We start from the raw sequence: 21,896 nt of genomic DNA, 5'->3' as shown, positions 1-21,896 counted from the left end.
ATACACTAAAGTGTTTTCTCTGCTATTTACTACTAAATTTTACTACATAATTATAAAACACCAAAGGGTAATTTAACTGTAATTGACTGTAATTATACGCTATTAATTATCTTATTTTTCAGTATAAAATCCAATATCATTTTTTCTTGTTTTGATTTAATAGAAACCAATTGATCAAGTTTATACATTTATATAGATCTTACATTGAAACATTTTAAATTTTATTTGAGTTGCCTAACAAAACAATAATTATACATATTATAATATAGTGATAATGTTTTTCTTGATTTACTTGTACTTATTTAATTATTAATATAATCTTAAGGGTTTGTAGCTATATTGTCTTAAAAAAAAAATCTACAGAATTGAACTATAGTCTAATATGAATAGTTCTATTTCAAATGTATATTAAATGTGTTCGAAATTTCTAACATATAATTTATATGTATTTATTTGGTACTATTGAATACATTTATGACTATTTAAATGATTTTTATTTTTTTTTTAATTATTAATTTTACCTTAAATATAATATGATAATAAATGAATATACTTTATATTTTAAAGTGAATTATTCCCAGAATTATTTTATTGACTTGTATGGTAAATTAGGAATTTGATTTTTCAAGTAATTTTTGTCTTGTATTATTGTAGTAGGTATCTATATTATGTATATTGCAGATAAAATAGAATTTTTATTGGAGAGTGATTGTTGTTTTTGTCCAAGTAAATTTGACATTCTATACCTTTGAATGTGAAAAGACAGTGTTAGAGTCGTTGAGAAATAGTAAATCGATAACGAAACACTAAATCAAATAAAAATAATTTATGAAAATAAATAAATTTGGTAATGCCACGCATGGTGGATATCAATTTCAGTCCCTATGGAATAATTACAATCCGTGACTCAAGTTTTTTTGTAATTTCGCAAAAACCGTATTCTGTACTTTAGTGTGAGGTAGTAGCGCCGTCGCGTCGTCGTCCATGGTGTTGGAATATACAGCGCAATTTTATTATGCGCGTTTTTCTCGTCGATAAAAACTACTACTGTGCACCGGAGAAATGACTAATGCCGCCGCCCTCAAGACTGACGTCACGACGACGGTGGCCGATGTTTATTTCAATAATGATGAAATTTTTTTCCCATCACAAAACGCAGGTGTTATAATAGGATACGATTTACCAATAAATTCGATTGATTTAGTGTTATACTTTAAAGCACTAAACATTTTAATGCATTGAATTATTTGAATTTTAAATGCACTAATAAAATTAAAAATTATCAGCTTTAAAAACAAAAAAAGCACTGTTATTTTATTCTAATTTTTACATTCGTACATTTTTGTATTCAAAATTAGAGTCGATTTATTTTAATTGTATATACATTTATATAATCATTTTTACTTTTCATATTTACAATAAAATAAATATTAATTATTAAACACAAACTATTAGGCCAATTATGACACAATACATCAATGTATATTAAATGTATAATTTAATGTACAAAGTCTTAATAACGTTACCCCTTCTATTGAATATTTGCCTTGTATCATTATAATATATATATATATATATATATCATATAATCAATCAACCATTTAGTCATTTTCTAGTCTAAAATCGTCAATGATTGTGCACAAACATTTCTTCAAATCAGAATATTATGTACTGTGAAGTTTGATATTTCATTCACAAGGCCGTCAAATTAATTTAAAGTGTAACTAGCAATTTATCTAATAATCTCCTTCCACAGAAAAAAAAATACAAACGCAACAAATTTCAAGCCTTATATTTTATTATAATAAATATTTTGGTTTTTCGTGTTGATCGTCTTGTTATGAATTCTTGTTTATTTTTATTCTTCTTTTTTACAATACCATTCATTAGGGAAAACAATAGCAAAGGAAAAAAAAATCAGTTTCTCATTAGACCGTCGAAATAATATATTTTTTTTTTTTCTAAATAATTTTTTAATACCTACCTTTAGATATCGTATAGAAAGCTAATGAACGGTTGGGACGAGGTGTTTGGGTCGAAAGAGACATCGTCGTCGTCGCCGCGACTTAGTGGGAGACGGGGAGTGCTGGTCGGTCGGCGACGGCGGCGGCGGCGGCAAAGCTACGGTCAGGAGTGGGGCGACGATCGTACCGCGCGATCTGCGGAGGGGCTGCCGCCGACTGCCGTGCACCGCGGTGAAGCACATGGGCTCGGTTGTATTGTTGTTGCGCATGTACTGACTGTCGCCGCGCTTCACCTCCACCCGTTGGGACCGCCGCCCGGTCGACGTTACTGAGCAACACAACACGTTGTTGTCTGCTGCTGGTGGCGGCGTGCTCGCCGCCCGATGATACACGCGGGCACACGGGCACCAGACCGTCGCCGGGATTTGGAGTAATCAATGCGGCGTTGCCGCTCCGCGCGATTCCACGGCCGCCCACTGCCGCGCACGAAATCGGCAACCGTCGAGCCGAGTCGTGACCGTTTCGAGTGTTGTGTGTGTGTGTGTGTGTGCGTACGTTTGCCAACTCGTTTTCTGCCGGTCGTGTTTTCCGCTCGCGCTCGACGGACACTTGCACGCCGTTTGCGGATTTTTTTTTTTTAAATTTTCTTCTCGGTCCTGAGCGGCGGCCGTACGCGCGCACACGTGAAACCGATCGGCGGGAGGGTAGGCGGAGGTGTTGCAAAGCGCGCGCGAATCGGCGACGGCGGCAGCGTCGGTCGGTCGGTCGTCTCCGCCGTCGTCCGGCAGGTGGACGACTTGGGTCGCGCGCGCACGGCGATAACAACTACGCGCCGCGCTGAAATTTATTCTAATAAAACATAATAATAATTATTACGGTACAACTATAGTTTTTTTTTTTTTTGTTTAAATGTGTAGTGTGCATATTACGACAATATTACGACCGCCGCACCGTATAATAATAACGAAATTAGAAATTGTATTATTATTTTCCCCGTCCTGCAGCAGTCGGAGTAACGTCGACAGACCAATCCTTTTTCTCGCAGCGTGCACGATACCTTTTCACGTCCCATTTTTTTTCCTGGCCGCCTTAAGATTGACGGCGTTGGCTTTTTGTCAAACTGGCAGAAGTCTCGTTTCGAAAATACGCTAGATAAATCGCATCGACCGTATTATTATTAATATTATTTCAATACTACTCTATAATATGGCGTGCGCACTTCACGGTAATGCAAATCTAAGCCGGCTTGTCGTTTTTGCGTTCCTCGCAGTGTTGTTTGTATATTCTACTGTTATTAATTATCCGCTATAATTTAATACACAGTTATAGTCTATAGACTATAATAGTAGTTATTGCTTTTTGATACCGATCGAGTTATTACGCGTCTAATTACAATAATAATGTTGCAATAATACTACAAAAATTTAATAATATTCAGGGACAGGGTTTTAGCCGACCTAGGCAATTTTAACATTTCCGTATACTAGATAGCATAATAATAATTAAAAATCGATTTTGTTCATACGAAATTCGTCGCCCCCTAAAATAGTGTCTCCCTAGGCGTCTATCTATTTTTCCACCGTATTGGACCGGCCCTGATAATATTATTCTGTAATATACGAAGATGACCCGTTTGTGGTGTGGTTACAGGAAATCAAAAATCAGGCTGATAGTTTTCATAAAATAACGCTGTAGTTGTACTATAATTCTAGTTGATATATTTGGTAGTTATGGTATCCCTGACAGTTGTATAATATTATTATGTTGTTGTTATTATAACTACTGTTATTTTTTTTCTAACAACATGTATCTTCTATGAAAACATCCTGTAATATACATTATACAGAACACAGCTTTACTTTCAATGCTTTTCTTATTGTATGCACCGCGAGCAATTATTGATACATTCGATGTTTATGTGTACCGATGTATTATGAAATAGATTGAAAAATAAATTAATGTTCATCACAATTTGTCGTATGAAGTAAACCTGAAAAAGGATACTTATTTAAAGCAGACACTGCAAATATATAATTTATCGAACGTTTCCTGTTCTATCATCGTTCGCTAATGAAGATGAAGATGTTGACTTTTAATGTCTATACCTATGTCTGAAAAGTCGTATTGAGACTAATCAAAATGTTACATATTTTTTCTTGTTTTAAAGCCTCTCCCTTCTTTTCACGTTAAATTTTTAGTGCTATAAATACACTTATAATTTTTATTTTTTAAGCATGTTTACCAACCCCCATAACTTTCATTTAATAATGAATCTATTTAAACTGATGTTTGAAATTTGTTATTCAACAATTACATTTCATCATCCTTCATTTTTTGTAAGGAATGTCTCGTGGTACAAACTTAAATTTTTTAAGTGAGGATCGTCCTTTTTTACTGTAAATTGTTTATGATGAATAATGTTTTTTTTTTAAATTTAAATTTACTTAATTTATTCTAAATATATAGACGACTAATTTTATAATTTTTGAGACATTTATATTAAAGATAATAGTCCTTAAAAATTGTTTTACAAAAATTAAACTAGATATAATAAATCCGATCTTGTATTTATTACATTTGAGCCACTTTTATAAATTATAAATATTTATAGATTAATATTAATTTTTAACATTTTCAAATAACCGTAGCAACTATATTTTTCAAATTCATTTTATTATGGACCTATTATCCTTAGTACATTAAGTTAAACAACTCAAAAACTAGGTACTATATTCATTAATGAAGGAAAAATGGTGGTAAGCATTCTATAATATGTGTGTATACATTCACACTCAATAAAAAATTATATTAAAATTTAAAAATGTACTAGCTTTGTTATGACGTTTTTATTGGCTTTATTATGATGAAGAAAATTAAATATTTACTCTAATTTTTAATTTTAAGAGTATTCTTTCAATACATCTACCAAAAAAATTAAATAGGAACATTGTAGAAATGAAATATTTTTAGTGAAAAAAACTTCTGGAAACGAAGTGAGAGATCTATGTAAATTTTGGATTACTGCTGGAGTGTAACTTTTGGACATATTTACAACTATGCAATTATTTTAAAGACATTTTCGAATTCTGGGCTAAAAATAGAATTTACTATTTAGAAATGTTGTAATCTTAATACACTTTTTTAAGAATATCTTTAAGTTATGCAAAGTATTATTTTATAGTTTATTTATGTTGTGTTTTTATAAGCGATATTGAAATTTAATTTTTTGTATTTTTTCTAACAATATTATTTAGAATTAGAATTTGATTTATACATTTTATAATAATAATAAAATTAGTTTTCATTGAGTTGATGTGAGAAAAGTTTAAAATTCCGTTTTGACTCGTTCTTAATATTCGAAGTTAGTACCTACGTTAATGCGTGCGGTATGAATTTGTAATGATAATGGTTTTTTTAAACAGGTAACTGCTTCTATTCTAGTTAGATGCATTTTTAATTAATAGATGGCGTTACACAAACATTATAATAATAAAGTAACACGTATCTATTACCATCTATAAGGATTTAACTATAACTCAATAACTGTAAATACTTGTTTTGATTAACATTTTTTTTTCTTGATAAGTTCAGTTGTTTATTATAATAATAACTTTTACTTATTAGTTATTGTAATAAATTATGAAATCATAATTTGATCAGAGATAAAATTTATAATTATAGCGAAATTAGTGAACCTTATAAATATCTACGTTAAAAAAAAAAATTAAATAGATGTATAATTTTTTTTAGCGAATTCGAAAAATTAAGTATAATTTTTACTGATCAGTTGTAGTTTTACTTATGGCTTTAGCGTTTATTAAGTATTTCATTTTGTTCTATTGGTTGGTATTTATTTAAATAATATTAATGTCATGTATAATTTGCAGTGTTTATCTATAAAATCAGAATATTTTTTCAAACTTTTGAAACGTGCTTGACAATATCTAAAATAGCATGTGGAATATATTTCAAGGTTATAATTTAACTTTTTTCTAGAAGAAAATATAAAAATAATAGTACAAATAAATTGTGTAGTTTTTTGTATTCGTTGGTAGGTACTTAGTAATAAATAATAATTTTACATTCGTAAACGGCAACTGTGTAATAATTCATAGACATTGTATTAGGTATGTATCTATCATATGAATATTTTTCATTTTCGTATAAACTATATTTTCATACATAATAATTAATAAAGAAAACGATACGTGTGGGCATTTTGTAACGTTGATTTGAGCGAAAAACGGTGTTCATAATAAACCAATGTGCAAGTTTCTGTGCGGTGATACGGTTGCAACAAAAATAAGCTGGTGTTTTGGCATGCCTAACTGGGGCAGGCTTCCAAAAATTTTCTGCTAAACCTCTCCCTACAGTTTTCTTCCCACCTATTTATATTGTTACATTTTATTGTATTTATATTATATGATAAATAAAATTAGAAAGAGAGATTAATTAAAATTCAACTTTCATACTCGTGCAGTTAATTTATACGTAAACATTGAAATTTGTTTAGTTTTTAAACTAAACATTTTATTTTCATTAAATATTATATATAAATTATATATTATAATATACTATATATATTTTATTAGATTTACATTTTAGGTTCACAGTATAGTGATGAATGTACTGACATACTATTATGTATGTTTTTTCTGATATCACCTTTCGTAATAAAGTAGGTATTAATGCTCAATTTTCAATTTCAAAACTTATTCTATTAGAAATGTGTTAGTACTTAAAGTGATAAAATCTTAATGACTAAAAAGAATGAATTTTGATATAAAACTAGTTTTTGTTTGTAATAACGCTATCATTACATGTTATATTTTATTCCAAAACGAACAAACGCAGGTACCTGACATTTTCATAATATGTTTAATGTTTATATTAGCCTTTTTCTACATATAGTATAATTTCAATTTTTTGTGGTTTTTTTCAATAAACGTCTAAAAAAAATAAAACGCTTTTTGCTCTATATGGTTGATTATGGTTCTTTACATAAGCTTTTAATATTGAAATCGAAGTTGTGCTTAAATTTATTATAATTTATTATAAGCATTAAGTTAGAATTTCATATTTTAGTTATAAATTGATTATTATTTTTTTTTAATACTCATTCATATACGAGTATACGTTTTGAAAATATAATACAAGGCTTATCAAGTTTATTTTTAATACAATTTCAATAACAATATTATTTAAAAGTCATTCATTTTTAAATGATTGATTGAATTTAACATACAATATTCGTTTTCATAATCATAATTCACTATTGCTATTAAAGTTTTTTTTTGTGCAATTTCAAAAATATTGAGTGCTGAAAATTTTTTAATTTAAATTGTTACCCAAAAAAGCATTAAATACAAGTTTCCATATGAGTGTTCCTTATAGTATTAAAAATACAATGGCCCGATTGTTTTTATTTATGTCTGAAGTTCAAATCTTGACGAAATTTGTCAAGCTAAATTAAAATTTATAAAATACTCAATTGTTATAGATTATAGGCTGTGAACATTTAGTACGAGATTTCTCATGAGTACTTTTTATTCAGGTTCTTATCGAAATCTAAAAATCTAAATAATAGTATAGTTTATAGTGCTTAGTTATTTTGTTGTAATTCAAAAATATTCGCAGGCACTCAACTTTTACGTTTATTATATCGTATATTTTATTATTTGCAATGAAATTTTCAAAATATTTAAATTTATTTTAAGCTATTGCTTATTTATACAAAAGAACAAATATAAACTGTTTAAGAATAAATGCAATGTTTTTGGAAAAAATTAATTAAACCCATTATTATAATAATTATTAAATATATTTCTATAAAAGCACTATAATATATTGTATTATTATAGTAAAATATATTTAGTAATACCTATAGGTATTTAGCCTCTGAGAAACCTACCCAATAGCGAGATACATTGACACTTACTGCAGTAAATAGCAAAAAACTGTAGCAGAGTTACTTGCCTTTTTCATTTTTTTTTTTTAACTCGAAAATAGTGAATATTAAATTATTAATAATATAATTATCTTTTTAAGTATATTTTGGTGATGTATTTATTACAATAAATACGTATAAATCAGTGGCGCGTACCTATGTCTATTTTATGTATCGTTATGAGTATTAGTGGAAAAGACCATAATCTATGTTTATACAAAAAAAATATATGCCATTACTATAGACTTATTTTTATACTCTTGATTAGAGATTTTTTTTTAATTATCTATATATTTTTTTCAATAAATTACTTTGCAGTCTACCTAGGTACTTGTTACTTACATCGCATATTATATGGATTAATCAACACTTTAACTATGAATTTCTTAAACACATTAATATATTTTTGTGATTATATTTAAATGGTTTAAATTATTGTTTAAGATTTTTAAAACCTTTTTTTATGACGGTTGTCTGTCGCAACTTTTGTTGCCATGGCTATAAACATCATTAAACGATATTTTTGGCCTATAAAAATAAAATATACATCTATTGTTTATTATATCTATTATGTTTACTATGTTTCATGAGTTGTATAATAATTGTATAATAATTATTGTTTGTTGTATTTTTTTTTTTTTTTTTTAATTCAGTTGTCTCTTTATTCATTTATAAATCTACTTTGGCATTTATTATTTAAATATAGATTTTAGGGGTGCATGTTGATTGTTAGACATATTTTCAGTCTGAATAAAGTAATTTTAAACGTATTGATATTGATTATAGGTAATGTGTTATACATTGTTATATTGTTAATTACTGTATACATTTATTTAATTACTTCTAATCATGTTCATAAATTTTTTAAGAATGTGATAGTCTTGTTATTTCTAATTATTTTTTTGTAACTATGTTGTTTGTGTATTTCATTTTAGACTTGCAATAATTACGGCGTATAGAAACTATAGGAAGTTGGCATGCTTATAAAGATTGCTTACTTATTAAAGATTAATTTATTTTATCTATTATTTAAATATCATTTTCAATGTTAATTTGTATATTTTTAATTTTATTGTATAGTATTTACGTATAGTAAATTGTGTAAAAATTGTTTGTTTCATGCAATTGAATTTCTTGTTTTATTATAGTGAAATTTATTATATTATGTATAATATAATAATATAATATGATATATTGATGTAGGAATACTAGAAACAGTATACTATTAATACACTGATTTAGCAGTGACTTGTCGGCTGCAGGAATTTCAGATCAAATGTAATATAATATTAAGGTTTTTAAACATAAGATGTAATGCTCTAATAACTTATGTACTTATCTATTTTAAAATCTGGACATAATGAAATCAGCTATATAAAAGAACAAATTTAATTTAAATATTACTCGTGCACTGTATTATAAATACTTAATATTTTTATTGTTCGACTGATCGCATTTTGAGTATACATTAACATTATCCTAGATGAATTTTTTATTGGTTATATTGTATTAAACTTCAGATGTATTTGCAAAATGCTAATATAAAACGTAAAATAAAACGTATCTAAAATATTTTATGTTTACCATTCCAAAATAATATATTATGACATGTGTTTATCATGAAAAAACTAAGAAGGGGACTCTCTTTCTGAAATGTTTTTAAAAAAAACAGTTTTGTACATTTATTTATTTTTGTTATGCAAAGAAAAAATTATCAAATAGGTGTGTGTAGTTTTTTATTTATAATAAATGCCATGTAACAATTTCTTATAATATCTTAAATTATATTGATATTACTCCGTTTAAAATTTTAAGACCATACATGGATGTAAATAAATACACTGTTGTGTATAATATACGTGTACTGGCTTAGGTATTTCCGATATAGTTTTTAAAACATTTGGTAAAAAGCGTTTGGTAACTACTAGCTAATAAATAATTTTACAGAGAATTTAAAAGGACCAATTATTTTTACAATTAATACCTACACGACTTTTCATCTTTAACACATATAAAAAAATCAGATGTATTAATAATTTAAAAACAATAGTAAAATTAGAACAACGAGTAATTTTTAAATGCTAAATTATACTAATTAAATTAATTACTCGCACGAGATTACCTAACTTGCAAAAATTTAGTGTATTTTGTAACGTATAAGTTGTTGGCACCTACCTATACAATTTATTAAGCGAAAAGAATAAAAAATTTAATTATTTAAGTTAAGAGAATGTTTTACTAACATGTATACGTTTATTACGTGTATTTTTATTTGTTTTAAAGAATTTGAGAATTATTATAATTTCGTCGATATTAATTTATTGTAATTGGAAAATAGAATATTTGTACAAATATATAATATAAAAAAAATTTAAGTCTGTGTAAATAACAATATAATATTATGTACTATACAATAAAACATAATATTAATGTATGCGTTTTAGTTAGTATACTATAGTGCTTTATAAAAACAAAAATATCGAACTTTCAAATAATACGTATAATATCAAAAATTGTATATATTATTAATGGCTACCTATATTATAATATAGGTATGGCATTATATTTCATAACTAGATGCATATATTTTATAGTCTCATACCGATATTTTACTATTATATAATTAATAAAATTCTATAATACCTATGTTTAATGTTTATAATGTAAACATTATATACGTAATTATATAATATTCGTGACGGATTTTTGATCTTCGGACGGTATCTTCGTTAGGTTACATAGGTACTCTCTTTATTGCACTTCACTTCCTCTCGCTCGTTTGTGAGGCCCAATAGTTGGTCCCCAGGCCGTATCTAGGAGTTTTTTTTGGGGTAACCCCCCCTCCAATTTTTGTGCTTTATTATGTTGTTAGGTATGCTATACTAAATTACCTATAGAATATTATAATAAAATTATAACAATTTCTTAGCTTAACTCTCTTCCCCTCGAATTTAATTTCCAGTTATACGGCCTTGGTCGGACCGTAGTCGGATTCATGCGTTTTGGTCATACTGCATACTGGCGTCTCGGACGTGTGTCATTTATATGTACATATTAAAATAAATAAAATACACGATTGTTCGAATCTATACGTCGGCAAAAGGTGTCTCGAGCGTGATAATATTTTCACGATGAGGAATAATAACAACATACACGTCTACGCATGCGTACCTAGGGCCTAGTTGATACCTATGTATTCTGCTGTAAAATACTATTAACAACGTGTACAATGTTGTACTCCACATAATATATTTATAATAACGATATCGATTATGGATTTTGTCGCCAATTGCACTTTTCGACGCGATAAGATACTATTTGTAAATTATAAAAAAAAAAATCCGTCTGGTTCACGACCGATTATAATATTATATTACTATAGTATATTGCATAATACATATGGGATGGGTGGGGGGACGTATAATATCATATTTAAACGAGAATAAAAAAAAAATTCATCGCTCCGCTCAGAATCTTAAATAATGTTTTTTACCCGACTCAGCGCACGTGAGACTTGCAAACACACGTATTATCGTTGTTATTATTTATTATAATTATAATTGTATACACCTATTTACGTGTTATTATTATACCGGTGTGGCGTGTGCTATCACGAATCCGGTGCCGACGGCCGGCCGAACACGCTCTCCGCTGGTGGGCGGCGCGTGGTGGTAGGAGATGCGGCTGGGTGTGACGTCACCGTTGACGTTCTCAGCTTTACACTCGCCGCCGCGCGATTCTCCCAAAACTGCTTTCGGTTTCCAATGCCTCTCGCGCAGTGCCATTGCCGAGCTCAGACAAGTCGACTCCTTCGGTACACTCGCGCAATATAATATTATATCGTACCCGAATGATGTGCAGACCGCCATGGCATATCACCGCTTGTTACGATCTATTATGTTCTACGCCAATCTAAAGCATCGTCAGCCTTCGAAACAATAACACCTCTGTCGTTCTCAAATATTGTGTCGTAGTTTTTGTTGTTGTTGTAATGGGAGTGTTGATATTAAACGTGGACACTTGGGTGGCGCCGCCGAAAAAAAAATGGATCAGACATTATCTCCTGGGTATATACATAATATTCTTATATATTACGTGTGAACACGCACACCATAATACCATAATCTATCTCGTATCCCGCCGACTGTCCGTATTGCATCATTTTATTTTTACAGTTTATATTCGTAACGTATTTTTTTGTTTTATGTACTTGCGTTTTAACTATATACTATAATATACGTTTTGATTTTTACGTGTTTAGAAGAACCGTTGTTGAATAACAAGGATGCTGGTTACCATCCTACCTCGGTGACATTGCCCAGTTCCGATCTACCGGCGTCGTTGAACCACATCGAACCGCCGATCACGCCACCGAGGCAACAACAACAGCCACAGCAACAGCTACACCAGCAAGCCACCCCCGTCGTACTACAACAGCAACACACACAACAGCTACAACTGCAGCTACACCAACCACAGCAACAATCCCCACAACAACCTTTACAACAACAACCCCAACAACAACTGCAACTACAGCTACATCAGCCGCTGCAGCAACACCACGCCGTATATAAGTCCGCTGTCGCCGCCACTGCCGTTGCAGTAACCGCCAATAACAACAATACCGCCGTTGCCCTAGTCAACAGCCACGACGAAAATGTCGCCGCATTGTCTTTGGCACAGGAACTCAAAAGACGCACCGGGTAAGTGATGTTTCGTTTTCCTTATTTGTTCCTTTATACGTAACTAAAGCCTGGTCCACGTTAATTAATAGGTAACCAGTAGTTGTATTCAAATGTCAACAGGTATTGCCAGTTGTTTTTGTTTCCTTGGGTTAGGTATTAAGTTATAATACTATATTGTTTATTAATCTTTTTCACATTGTTCGATTGAAATATATTTTGATATTTTAACCGAAACACAAAACGGATTGAAAAAACATCTTTCGACATTCGGAAACAAAGAATATTTTCCGACTTCCAATGGCAATTATCAAGTAACTTAAAAGGTGCTCAAGCACCTCTTTCATGGATAATTAAATATATTCACACATATTTCGACTTGGTTCATAGTATGTGTGAAAGAAATGCATTTTTAAAACACAATGTTTTATAATGGTTATTTCTAAAAAAAAAATCAAAAACCACATTAAAATAAACTTTAAATGTTGACGGTTTAAAAAGTTTTTTTGAAATAAATATTTTTTGCGTTACCCAAAGATTGAAATACTGATAGGGAATACAAGTTTTTTTAAGTTAGCACCTGTACAGTTTTTTTAAGATAGCCGCTACTGTCAATTTCAGATGAAAAAATTGCCTTACTTTGCTCCTATGTGTATCAGGCTTTATATATGTATTTCTCGAGAATCCAAATAATATGTAGTTTTCAATAAATGTAATTAATATAATAGCTAATGTTTCCACGAATTCCGCAGCGCGTGTAATATGGGATATTAATATGTATTATGTATTATACAATTGTTGCGCTTTTAAAATATATATTTAATATTGACATTTATTCTTCGAAATCGTCCCAAAATATTGGAGTAATCGATATCTATCCTCGGCGAGGAGGTTATATTTAGTAGATTTGGGGTCGTTGTTGTGAAGTTCAAATTACACTTTTATATTTTTACTATACAAACAACGATAGAAATTCATCGTCTCTTCCTTTTAAAAACGTACCTAGTCTATATTTTTTTTCGATCCGTTTAAAAATATTGAACTAGGTACTCAAGGTCCTCTCGGTGACTACGTTTTTAGGCAGTAATGCGTGATAAAATTATTATTGAAAATGTTAAACTTAAAAAAAATATTTCGTTGAACGGAAATAATGTAAAAGTAAAAAAATCCATCTACTTAAGGTATCTATATAGCAAGTTCATTCAGTAGATAATCATTCCCTTTTGGTTTTTTTTATGACATTTTGATTCATTATTTCTTTACACTATATTCCATGCGTTGAAAAATATAAGAACAAATGATCGTGTACCTTGTAAAATTAATTATAGTGACTGTTATTTGTTAGATTAGTTGTTTACTATTTAGTTTAAGGATACTAGTTACTGTTCTATAACATGTTAAAGTGTGTATCTATAATCATTTGAGAATATTAAGAACGCTGTTGTACAATAAGGTGTCATTTTAGATCTGGCACCAGAGAAGTGCATAACAAATTGGAGAAGAACCGTCGTGCACACCTTAAAGAATGTTTCGAGCTGCTCAAGAAACAAGTACCCGCATCTCAAGACGAGAAAAAGACTTCGAACCTGAGTATACTCAGGAGCGCAATCCGGTATATTCAGGTAAGCTCATCGATTCATTATATAATTTTATAATATTACTTTTATCTACATGTTAGACTTGTGATGAGTTTTGTACCATATTATCATTACTATATTTTATAGATTCATACATTAATCAATTGTTCTTGTATCAGCTATAATACCTATATACACATTAATATAACAATAATATATGCGCACACGCTTCCTCTGTATAATTGACATACATTAATTGTTCGTACATTAGGAGATCATATTTTCTAAATAAACAGATACCGGTAACGGCCTCGTGTGTTTTTCAGACAGGATCCCCAATAATAATAATAACAATTTAGATGATGTACTTATTTTATGCAAAACGTGTGAGTACCTACTAACAGTTTTGCTAAGAAATATAAGACTTGAGTTAGCCAAATCGCATCATTCGACATATCATATTGGAGTTGTGGCTACACCAATGTAGTAGAGGAGGATTCAAAATTTTATTCCCACTGGCACTTTTATAGATATTTTGAAACGACCGTGTAATGTACGCGCTAAAGTTCTATTCTGACGATATTATTGTTCGCATTTTTATCTATAGATCTCTCGTACTTTGGCAGGAGGAGAGTCGTCTCTGGGATTTTTCGGTAAAAGTGCAACTGTATAATACACAATAGGTTGACACCTCGCGATAATTGAGGTCTCCTTTATTACACCGAATCTCGCCCTTGAACGGTACCGTCGCCGTCTATAAATATATATTGTTTGGAATACTATGTATACGCGCGTACTCCAAACAACGTTATATAAGTGCATTAAATATCGCGTATGAGGTCAACTTCTCCAAAAAATCAGTTTTACGCGTGCACTCAATGTCGTGTTTTTATTTTAACAAATTTAAGTTCTCCTCTCACTTTTTTATGATTGATATATAAAGGTACTGTAATCGTTTTTAAATAATAAGTTTAATCCTAAAATATTTTTTCTGATACAAACGATCAGAGTTAATCATGGAGTTAGTTATATTTTAATATAGGTATAATAATAGGATTATTATTATAATATGATCATAGATAATAAATGATACCTATATGACGTATTGATATGCTAATACTAAATACAAATAATATTTCAACTAAGTTTCTATGATTGAAAATTGGAATGGTAACTGACTGAAGTGAATTTTCAATCTAACTATTCTAACTAATACTATTTTTAGTTGCTATGTATACCACGGTGTCTGCACGTCTCAAAAATCTAATCACAATATTAAGCTAATGGTCCCATCTATTTTTCTATTATCTATGACTATAAGATTTCGAGAAATTAAATAAATAAAATTACGATGACACAGATATGATACCATCACCTCTTTTGACTTTTTGAGCTTATAATATTATATATATAAATATATTTTATACTTCTCGTATATTAACATATTGTGTTATAAACATAAACGTGCATTTTTTAATAATATAATTAATGGTAATAACATTCAATATTTAAATAGCAAAATGGTTTGAGAAAAACAAAATTCTACGTCAACATGCATTTATATTTCATTTTACTCTTTGTCGCTAGGTGTTGGTGATGGAGAGAGGGAGGGGGAGTAGCGTTCCGCGTGCCGTGAATTGATTTATACTGTTTATTTATTAGTTTTTTCCACGTGTCCTCTTCAAAGATTGCACGAACTAAACGTAATATATTGGTACTGTTATAGTGTTATTGTACATGAATATTGGATATACATTTTTTTTTCACCACGTCTCCGTCCCGTCCCGTGCTAAGCCCGCCCACTATCAACCGTGCATGGCTTACATGTGTGTAACCATGACCTACAGACGGCGGTGACAGTTTTTATACAACACCGTGTATGCATCATGATGTGTTCACCGCTCTGTACACAACGCGTTATTTAAGAAATCAACCCATAACAAATAGAAAAAAATACCATTTTTATTTTAAAACCATCACTTTAAGTAATTAGTTAATGCTCGATAAAAACGGATTTATCATCCAAATATTATTATAATTCTTAAGTTCGTTAATAAATATTTAGGCGTGTAGCATGCATTTAATATGTGAGTGTCTTATAGGTACGTATTATAAATAACAGACTACGATTTCAAAGAATATTATCCACACGACCACACTATAAACAAAGGGGTGGAACCTCAACCATCACGTTCAATATTTTTGATAATATGTATATAGGAACATAATATTTTTGTTATTTTATTTATACATTATATTCATACTTGTTTTATATTTCCATAAAAATATGCGTTTAAAGGGTGGTACAAAGCTCTAGATATTAATTTCCTAACGTTGGCGAATACGATGCCGTGCAATTAAGAAAAACAATACATTTCATTTTCTTGGTTGTAAATTTTTTATGAAAATTTATCGTAGTTTTCTTGTGCGTCTTTCGTTCGCGCTCTCGTAAAATGTATGATATGTAAATGATATCATTTTCTGTCATTTATTATTCATTCATTATTATACAGGTGTATGCCTTACGTTAGCGTTTAGTACCTATCCTATACCTGTACACGAAATCTGTTTACTATATTATAACAACTTGGTACTCATTTTTCATATTTTAGTGTGTATATACTGTATATAAAGGCGTATTATTTTTTCAATACTTGTATGTATAAATCTTCAGCGTACTGAAAGTGTCTTAACAAATACATTCGATATACATTTTATTTTCAATCGATAGAACTAAAATCTTAGTATTGTATTATAGTCATTAAATATTTTTGAATTTGGTGCATTTTATATTTTTATAATTTAAAATTATACGTACTATAGAGAAAAAATAAAATTTTTTTAATGTAAGTTTTAGTTAAAATTTTTGCGGTAGATAACAATAAAATCTTCGTATATATTAATAATAGTTTGTTAGTTCGTGCATATTTTTAAAAAACGATGTGCGGATTATTTCATTTAGTATGAATAACATTTTTATTGTAAAATAATAACTTTTTTAGAACGAAAAACCGTAAAATTATCAAAGCTTCTATAAAAATTGAAAAGTGAAATGTTATTAACTATATATTATCGTTATTATTTTGTCGATAGAATTTAAGCGTGTCATCGTTAAATCAAAAGAACAATCATAATATGAGAAATGTTAAATTTCAAAACATAAACCAAACTTAGCCGCATCATATTATATTCATATTCATATTTATTATATACCTAGATAATATTTTTGTTTTGGTTATGCCACTTATACCCAATTAGGTGCCTCGTGTCGTCCGATAACGTTTAGAAAACATAACATGGTTCTGAGAAAAAAAGACGATTTTGAATGTTATACGATTTAGTTCAACAACTAATATTGACAAACGAGTTAGATTTCGTATTTTAACTACATAGTATGATTACTATATAATGTATTCGTATTTCAAAAATTCGAATAATATAATACTAATACATAATAAATAATAATGTAGGTACATATTATTATAATATTACTCGTCTTATTATAATCGCTTTTGACGCTTTAATTTTCGCTATAGCCTTCGCCTTGTGCTTGCGTCATTATTATATTATATACATAAACCACCTGTCAATTAGTGCTTAGAATCTAGGTTTTAGTTATAAATTAGGTACATAATAGATGTAGTGATAAGTTAATGATTATTTTGATTAATACGTATCTATTTAGTATATTCGATTATAATATCGTATGCGTGTACAGACTATACTGGCGAAAATAGGAGATACAAACAAATTCATAATCTCTGTTGTACGTTGTACGCACATATAACATATTAACATACGTGTATTCCTCGTTTTCAACAGCTTTTTATTTTTAATATTCTAGAATATAAAATTTATACTTATTATCAGACTTATAGATTCGATAAATAATAATACTATATACGTTTATACGGACTCAAGAATTTTTAATATTTAAATTTAAAAATGAGTTATTACTTTTTATGAAGTATATAGATACAATAATGTAACAATTAATTTACAAAATACTACTAAAAGTTGCATTACAACTTAAATATCATGAAATACCAATGAGAGTGCGCAAGTCTGTTATCATCTTCGAGTTCGATAGTATAATAGGTGAATTTATACTCTGATTTAGTGTAAAATTAGCAAGTAAAATTTTATAACTTTATAAGTAAGAAAAACTTGGTTGCGTGTGCTTATAACGATACCGATTGAAGCTTTTTACGATATATACATGTGTAGTAATTGTGTACATATAAACGTATAAAAGAAAATATCAGCTTTTTTATCCAAATATAGTATAACAAATTGAAAAACAAGTATTATAGGCATTAGGCAATCTTATGTTTTGAATCGTGATTGATATTAATAAATTATCTTAAAAAAATACATTAACAATTATCTAAAAATTCATAATAATATAGTAAAAAGATTTTGATTTTTATAAATTAAATGCGAGCCCCATTTGACAATGATGAGAGCCGCAAGTTTGCCACCCCTACTATTTATGATTATGTTTAAATGCCTTATATAAGTTATATATTATATAATATTACGTATTGTGCGTGTTTATCCGAATAATAATTAAGCGAAATTGTGTGCCATTACTTGTGTTGATATAGGTGTTGAGGCGTCGAGAGAGAGAGCTGGAGCACGAGATGGAAAGACTGGCCAGAGAAAAAATTTGGGCTCAACAAAGGCACGCGTCTCTCAAGAAAGAACTAGCAGCCAAATGGGATCACATCGATTTCAGCAAGCTGTTGCCGGACTTGCCGCCTGATGTGACGACCAGGAAGACCACTAGTAAGTGTTCCCAACAGTTTCATTCTACTACATCCCGATCATAGCGAAGACGATTGCGCAATATCAGTGTTGACAGTGTTGTAGTCATTTGGGTACATGTTGGCTTTCGTTAAACGCGTTATTGTTCATTAAGAAATATTTGTATAATATATAATCTCGTAATTTATAGTGATACTGCTTTTCCATTTGAAAAACTGAAATTTAAATATCATTACAGAGTACAGGGCAGCACATCTTTGGTAATGAATAAATTTTAAGAATATAAAAATATTATCTTTGACTTTGAGTGTATTCAATAAGTCCTTAAATCAGAATTTGAATAAATTCGTTATTAGAGAAAATAACGGAAATGGACATGCATTTTTATTGGTATATTAAAATATATAAGTCGATCAAAAGACTCGGAAGTCACCCAACAGTCCCAACTGCTTCTATGTGCGATTAAATGATATTTAATGTGTTGTGATCATATACGTATTTATTGACGTTTCTCCCGTTTGTCCGCAGTAGCCGCCACAAGTATAAACGGAGATTTCGAGACGGAAAGGGACGCTAGCATGGTTACTAGCGACGCGGACGACAGCAAACTCAGTGCTCTGTACAGTAGTACATCATCGTTGTCCAGTTCCTCCCCGCCCACGCTGCCGTTCGTCTCCGACATTATTCCCCATCAGGTGCAGGTCGTCAGCACGTCTCCGATGATGGGGAGTACAATTCACATAGTTCCTCAGACCAGAAACTCGTCCTCGTTACCACCGAACGCTTTGCAACAGCAAACCCTCACGTTTGTTCATCACAAAGATGCTCTCAGTAAGTACACGTCATGTTATATTGTTATCATTATAAATTATACATTTATACCCACTAACGTAGACGTACCGTCGTTACCAGACATAATTATTTGAGTATTGAAGAATTTAATCAAAATATTAGGAAAACAACAGCTTTCGCGGTTGAGTTTAGATTTTTGAGGAAATATTTCTCGAGCTAGCTTAGCTATTTTAGCTATAGCCTTATAATATTTTGTGGTTCATTTGATTACATTATATTAGTTATATAGTATTGTTTTTAAAGTTTTTTGGTTTATTTTTTTTTCAGTATTTTATTGCTTAGACAAATTTTTCCTATTTAAATCTGGTTTTTCCACACCCACCCACCAATGTGTTCAGAAGAACTAACAATAGCGTACATATAACATTGGTACGGCAAGGAGATAGGTAGATTAAGTTTTTAAATTTCCCTCAAAAAAAAAAAAAAAAAGAAGCCATTATGACCATCCATCCCTCTTTAAGAATGAGCAGTGAAAATTATAATATAACGAGTATGTAAATAAATCATATCATTCTCAAGATGAACTGTATCGGTTAAACAACTTATTTTAAGTCAAGTATAACGCTACAGCAGACTTCTGTAATTTCTTCTTCCCAACTCAATAAAATTATAAGCTCCCTCTAGCTATTTATAAAGATTCGAGCCCGTTTGATTGACCATCAATCCTAATGATCGTGACTTATGTGTATTACAGATCAACACGATGGCACTACTCAAGCAGTATTGACCAAGGTGTCAAATGGCTCGTTTACATTGTATGGCGACCCAAAACTTACGCCCAATCGTTCCAAAATGTCTCTTGCAGGTATGCAGCAATGACCGGTGTTGGATACATTATTTTGTACATACTTAACGATGGTATGCGGTGTTTTAATATCGGTTCTTTTGGCCAGGCATAAAGATTGGCACCAGTGTGATAGATCATTCCAACAACACAGCGTCCGCACCAATCAGACTATTGCAGAATAATATCATAGCGGCACAAACGTCAGGTAAAAAAATAAATAATATTCATTTATGTTCATTTTGGGACTCACACCAAATGTCTGGTCGAGCTTAATAATCTGTTTTTTTTTTCTAAACTTTGTGCACTGTAGTTGTGAACAGAGGACAACCAACTCCAAATCACGTCATAACTCGGCCGTTACTCCTAACTCATCACCATACTAATTCTGCTCCAGCTCATCTAGTACTATCTACAGCTTCTTCTAAGGTGTGTATATGCTATCTAGCAAACATAATTGTGCCTTAGCTATATTAGGGTTTAGGGGTTATTAATGGGTTATGGCCTACTAAAATATTTTTTAATTTTATCTATAATTAATGGTATAATTAAATATTATATTAACTATACAGTACAAACTCTTTTGTTTTTTAACACGGTAAGTAGTTGCCATTATAAAAATAATAAATGTATTTTTATATTTTTTTTATTGTATATTGTGTATTCTATACATATTAAAACTTATTTATAAAGTGTTATTATTTTTATAATTAATATGAACATTTTAAGTTAAATTTGTAATTCTTATTTATAAGGCAAAGCATCTCATACAATCTCGTTATTTATACCCTCCAGATATTTTGTTTATCATCTAGATTTGTACCATTTTTTTATTTTTTTATTAATTTAATTTAGAATCTATTTTTTTTTTTTTATATAGGCAGTGACAATTCCAAATCAGCAATTACCACCACTGTCAAATGGCCATCTTATAGTCAAGCCAAGTGCGATGGTGGTTATGAATAGCTCACAGCCAAAATCGCATCATTCCGGCCACAAAGCATAGCATTCACCGATCCTTATATTAAATTATATAAACTATTGTACAATAATACTAATTTTTTGGGGGTTTTTGGTAATAACAGCGTATAAAATAGTTTTAATAACAGTTAAAAAAAAAAAACACTATTTGTACCATGTAATATTTATATAGACTACAATGGAAATTATTTTATTATATTTATTATTTCAAAAACCTGACATCTTTAAAATCTATTGTAAATACTATAGTTTTAATTTTATTTACAAAAGTTAAAAAAAAAATCACATTAAAAAATTAATTATTGTAATTAAATATATTTGTCATAATGGCATTTTCGTTAA

At 29.8% G+C, this 21,896-nt stretch overlaps 1 protein-coding gene across 4 annotated transcripts in view; it reads left to right on the top strand.

The window, feature by feature from the left end:
* LOC114120369 (max-binding protein MNT-like) overlaps positions 1–21,896 on the top strand; it is a 26,721-nt gene extending 4,825 nt beyond the window's left edge. Inside the window, exons 1-9 of one of the 4 annotated variants that reach the window (XM_050201668.1) lie at positions 11,689–11,978; positions 12,173–12,614; positions 14,047–14,215; positions 18,778–18,958; positions 19,466–19,768; positions 20,484–20,594; positions 20,683–20,781; positions 20,887–21,002; positions 21,454–21,896. In XM_050201668.1, the coding sequence (XP_050057625.1) occupies positions 11,903–11,978; positions 12,173–12,614; positions 14,047–14,215; positions 18,778–18,958; positions 19,466–19,768; positions 20,484–20,594; positions 20,683–20,781; positions 20,887–21,002; positions 21,454–21,579 (1,623 nt within the window). In that variant the 5' untranslated portion in view covers positions 11,689–11,902 and the 3' untranslated portion in view covers positions 21,580–21,896. Of the gene's footprint in view, positions 1–11,688; positions 11,979–12,172; positions 12,615–14,046; positions 14,216–18,777; positions 18,959–19,465; positions 19,769–20,483; positions 20,595–20,682; positions 20,782–20,886; positions 21,003–21,453 lie in introns of those variants that run through there. The other 3 variants (XM_050201666.1, XM_050201667.1, XM_050201669.1) reach the window with 3 other exon arrangements.

This window comes from Aphis gossypii, chromosome 2, assembly GCF_020184175.1.
Source record: "Aphis gossypii isolate Hap1 chromosome 2, ASM2018417v2, whole genome shotgun sequence".
Classification (NCBI taxonomy): Eukaryota; Metazoa; Arthropoda; class Insecta; order Hemiptera; family Aphididae; genus Aphis; species Aphis gossypii.
This window is presented reverse-complemented; position numbering and strand designations above follow the sequence as displayed.